This window comes from Triticum aestivum, chromosome 1B (genome assembly GCF_018294505.1).
Source record: "Triticum aestivum cultivar Chinese Spring chromosome 1B, IWGSC CS RefSeq v2.1, whole genome shotgun sequence".
In the NCBI taxonomy this organism is placed as follows: Eukaryota; Viridiplantae; Streptophyta; class Magnoliopsida; order Poales; family Poaceae; genus Triticum; species Triticum aestivum.
The window spans coordinates 583,214,529-583,219,429 of NC_057795.1; the positions used below are offsets into that span (position 1 = coordinate 583,214,529).

At 55.9% G+C, this 4,901-nt stretch overlaps 1 protein-coding gene across 1 annotated transcript in view; it reads left to right on the forward strand.

The window, feature by feature from the left end:
- Positions 1-2,980: 2,980 nt before the first annotated feature.
- The window catches only part of LOC123140030 (tubby-like F-box protein 9), a 5,131-nt gene continuing 3,210 nt past the window's right edge, over positions 2,981-4,901 (forward strand). The window contains exons 1-2 of the mRNA XM_044559766.1: positions 2,981-3,479; positions 4,198-4,285. Of these exons, the coding sequence (XP_044415701.1) occupies positions 3,132-3,479; positions 4,198-4,285 (436 nt within the window). The 5' untranslated portion in view covers positions 2,981-3,131. The remainder of the gene's footprint in view (positions 3,480-4,197; positions 4,286-4,901) is intronic.

Genomic DNA, 4,901 nt, shown 5'->3' on the forward strand with positions numbered 1-4,901 from the left:
AGGGTCCGACCACTTTGGGTCTATTGTACGCAGCCTTTCCCTACATTTCTGTAAGAGGCTGTTTCCAGGACTTGAACCCGTGACCTCATGGTCACAAGGCAGCAACTTTACCACTGCGCTAAGGCTCCCCTTAGATAAGTGAAAAATAATCCGAACAAGAGTGAACATACATGGTGGTCGAGTAAGGGCATTTCCAACGCCGACTCTTAAATCGTCCGAAAACGTCCAGACCACCGGGCGCACTTTGTCATCCAACACGGTACCTTCTTTGTCCCCTATCCAAAAACATCTCCTACGCGAACAAACCTCCGCTCTCCGCGCCACATTCATACCGGTCCAGAGTGGACGCGACCGTCACCGGAGCCGGCATTAGCTCTCTACGCCACATTCATACTGGTCCAGAGTGGACGCGACCGTCACCGGAGCCGACATTAAAGCGGTGTGCCACCCGAGAGTGCCGCCCATGCCGCATCCCGTTCGATCTCCGCAATCGTTCAATTCGAAAGAGATGTGACTGGACAGGACGGCTATCGACCGCATTTGAATCGACTGCCCATTTGTCTGCCTGCTGACTTTAAACATGTGTGATGGCCGAGAAACCAACTCCGACGCCCGCATTGACACATCTCGTCACTTGGACTGGCTGGGGCTCGCAATTTTATGCGTAGCCACACCTGACATGATCCGCACAACTCCACGTATGCTTCCTTTCCTCCTCCGTGCACCATCTCCACCATGATCGTGAGCTCTAGAGTGATGTGAGAGGAGACTCTCGATGGAGAAGATGCTTGAGTTGGCCGGCCTTGCGTCCGGCTGGCAGGCCCGTTGTGCGCGACGAATAGAGGCCAGCTTGCCGGTGAGCTCGCCGGAGGTGAGTGACAACGCCCCCATGATGGAGGAGGCGCCTGATGATGAGCCGACAACCCACGCGTGTGACTGTCCATGCCAGCTTCACCATCGAGCAGGAGCATGCACACTTCAATGCCAACATGGCAGAGGAGTAGCCGGTGTCGGCATTTTGGCAGGCGCAAGAGGAGCGACCCAATAATCTCCTCCTGGCGCATCATCGGCTGGCAGATGACGAAATCTATGGCGACTACGTGACTGAGGAGACCGTGGCGGCCATGGCCACGGAGAACTCAAATTTCGTCGCCGAGCAGCGGGCGCTCTACGAAGCCACGCGTGCTCGTGCCGGCTGTACAACAATCACGACGATCGTGGACGATAGCGCCGGCAGATGCCTGTCATTCGTGCCGCCCGCGCAGTTTGCGCCGGGCCGCTACGACCACGAAGCCAGCCCGTCCATGTCCATCGTTGACCTCACCTCCACCGGCAACGTCCAGGCTAAAGACTCTGACGAGGAAGAGTAGGACACGGGAGACAGAGGTGTTCATGTCCCATGTTTTACACTTCCTCGTCGATGACCCGCAGCTTCACTTCCCGGGGCTCAGGATCGTTGAGGATGCCGGACATGGAGAACAACAAGGACTTGAAGGATGGAGCCTCACGAAGATTTAGACTATGTTAACTTTTGGACGCTTTTGTTTAACGAAATTTGTCAAAAATGTAATGAATGGGGTACGTTTTAAATGCAAATCATTCGGTTTGTTTAAATTTATTTGACATGTACGCGGTCGTTTGAGGTATATGGTTGAATGGCCGGCTCCCGTATCACTCTCCACGAACAGATACAATGTCCGTTTTAGGGATCTAGAGATGTCCTAACTAAGACTGTTCCACGTACTAACATATAAGTATACGTGAAAAATAATTATGTTTATTAGTTAACTTATTAAAGCACGTAGGTACTGTTGAGCATCAGTGGTGTTTACTTTTGCACAATCAAAACGTTGAGCAGGCCTTGTCATGCAGCTATCAATCATCTTATCTCGCTGTGTTGTTCACTGCTGCCCGAGCGATGTTGCTCACCGATTGTTTCCCCCCTGCAGCTGAACGCTGAAAGCTCTGTGGCATCGGCCGGTGCTCGTCAGCCCGCTGTTCATGGACCTCCCGTTTGCCGGGGCATCTTTCCGTCCGTGCAGCCCGCCCGATGGATGCGCCGCCCGTGCAGTTCGCTCGGCAGCAGCGACGTGGCCCCGCGGTGCCGTCAGGCGCAGGCAAAGGGCGCTGTCACCCGCCTAACCTAACCACGGGCGGCGACCGCGCACGCCGCGAAGCTAGCAGAGCCTGGAGACCTCTGGACGGATGACACTGGCGCACGACTTTCGCCAGGCCGGCCGCCCCCGATGGCCAAGTCCACCGCTGGTCTCGACGGGTCTACGGGGCGAGGACGTCGCCGTCGGCACGGCCTGGACCGCATCGCACCGCACCGGTCGAGCGGGTGACGCGCGGCGCACGGCCACGGCGCTCGAATCAGTCGGGAGCAGTGCGCGATCGGTGCGCGGGTGCGTGGACCGGGGCAGAGCACCGAGGGGGCCGCGTGCAGTGCACGGTGGCGACGCCCCCGCGTGCCGCTGTCGCGCCGGGTCCGGGTGGCCGAGGCGCGGCCACGAAGAGGAAGGCGGACGTCGCCGTCGGCACGGTGGTTGGCTCTCCTCGCCGATGGAGCGGCGAACGCGTCCGCCGGCGACACGGCGTCACGGCCACTCTACTCCACAGGCCCCGCTTTGTTCCTGCCGGTGCGGGGGGCCCGACGCCGACGTCGACGTCGAGTCCACCCGCACGCACACGCACGCGCACGGTCGCACCCCACCTCCTTTCGATCCCGCGGCCGACGGCGACGTCCACCCCGGACGGACCCGTGATCTTCACCACCCCGCTTACCATTTCGCACCACCCACCCACACGCACAGAAAACTTCACATACGGACAGCATCAATGCGTGGGCCCCGTGCGTCCGGCGGGCCCACCCGTCATGCGCACACGCAGCGTGTGGTTAGGGGGAAAAGATCCGCGACCCCGCTTATTTATCCGTGAGCACCCCCAGCTTTCCGCTTTTATTCGCCTTTTTTTCATCGGTCGGTCTCACTGCGCTGCGCTGGTCGTCGTCTCCCTCGCTCCCTCCCTCCCTCCGATCCCCTTTATCCGGCCCTCGTCCCCCCATCTCTCGCCTCGGAAGCTTCCACGAGCTCTCGGGGGGAGATATCACAGCCCCGTGCTACCGTCCCGCCATGGCTCTGTGGCGGCGCAGCTCGTCCTGGCTCACGTCCTGCTCGCGCGCGCCGGCGGGCATCGGCGGCGGGAACGAGGCCAAGGTCTCGCCCGAGGTCGCGCCGGAGGAGGCGCGGGAGGAGGACCGCCGGGCGGAGGCCGAGGACGAGGAGAGGTGGTCCCGCCTGCTGCCCGAGCTGCTCACGGACATCGTGCGCCGCGTCGACGCCGGCGCCGAGCGCTGGCCCCCGCGCCGCGACGTCGTCGCCTGCGCCTGCGTCTGCCGCCGATGGCGCGACGCCGCCGTCTCCGTCGTGCGCCCGCCGCTCGAGTGCGGCAGGATCACCTTCCCTTCCTCGCTCAAGCAGGTGAGCGAGCCCCCACCCCCCCCGCCGCCCGGATCCCGGCCTTTTCCCTATCGCCGCCGCTCCGATCTGGTTGACTCGTCGGCCGGTTTGCGCGTTGCTCGTTGCGTGGTCTGAGGCTTTGGCGGGCGTTTGGTCCTTATGTTGAGTCCAACCGCTTCAGATTTCAAGCTGCTGATTGTGGAAATGGTCCTGTGGTTCCATTTCATCCGTTTCAGGCGGTCTCCTCGCCAGTAGCATCTATAGATATGCTAGATGCAATTGCGGGAATGAATTGCTGCAGGTTCAGAGCGAGCGTTTTATCAAAAAATGTTTATATTTTGTCTTCAATACGAGTCCAGATGCGTTGAGCGATTCACGTCTGGTGGGTCAGCAATCTTTGTTGCTCCTTTTTGGGACTAGCGATATCTTCAGATGCAAGGGTTTACTAGAAGCGAGGAACATGCTGACCTTATCCTCTTTATTTTCTTCATTTGGTTGCATCGGGAGTTCACACGTTACTTTTTTGGCGACCAACGCTAAGGCAGTGAGATTGTAGGACCAAGTTAGTAAAACCATATTAGGGTATTTGGTATGCTCATATATGGAAGTTGCTTATTGTGACGATTGCAATCGATTCTTGCCTGTTTCTACGGGGGGTTATAATGATACATAAAAGCTTCACTTCTATTTACGGGTTCTATACATAATGATTTAATTGATCTCTATATTTTCCGCACAGCCTGGACCGAGGGATGCGCCGATGCACTGCTTCATCAGGAGGAACAAAAGCACCTCCACCTTTTATCTTTATCTCAGCTTAACACAGGGTAAGTCACCACCAATATTTTTGGCTCCTTTGTGTTTATAAGTCAATGGTATTATGAAATTGACACCGCTTCATGGGCTTCAATAGGGTTTCCACATCTTATATTTTTAATAAGTAGCGCCAAACTGCCTAGTAATAAGCAACTGAAAGGACAAGTATCCGTCTTTTTCAAGGTTCATACATGATGATGCAACGTGCTTCCAAATAAGAAGTGCGCACACGGGTAACAACGTTGCCTGCTCTCCTGCGGCGTATCACTTTTGTCTTTTCGATCTTTTTACCAAAGTACAGTCTTGTTTAGAAAACAGGGTGGTACTTCATTTACTCAGTCACAACTTATACATTCACGACAAGGACCCTTATACCTACTCCGGTGTCCCACTTCCAATATTTAAAGGAGACTTCCTGAAGTCTAAATAGAATCCTAGCAAGGGAACATGACGATTCGTTAGTTGGGTGGTTGGCAAGTTATTTTTAATTGAATACATTCCTTGTAGTGATGACATCTTACCTACTTGATATGATCTCAAATTCTTGATGGCCAGCATGCAATTTCAAAGTCTAACTGTCTGACAAAACCGCCTAATATGTCGTAACTTTTGTTGTTTGTGTGTGGT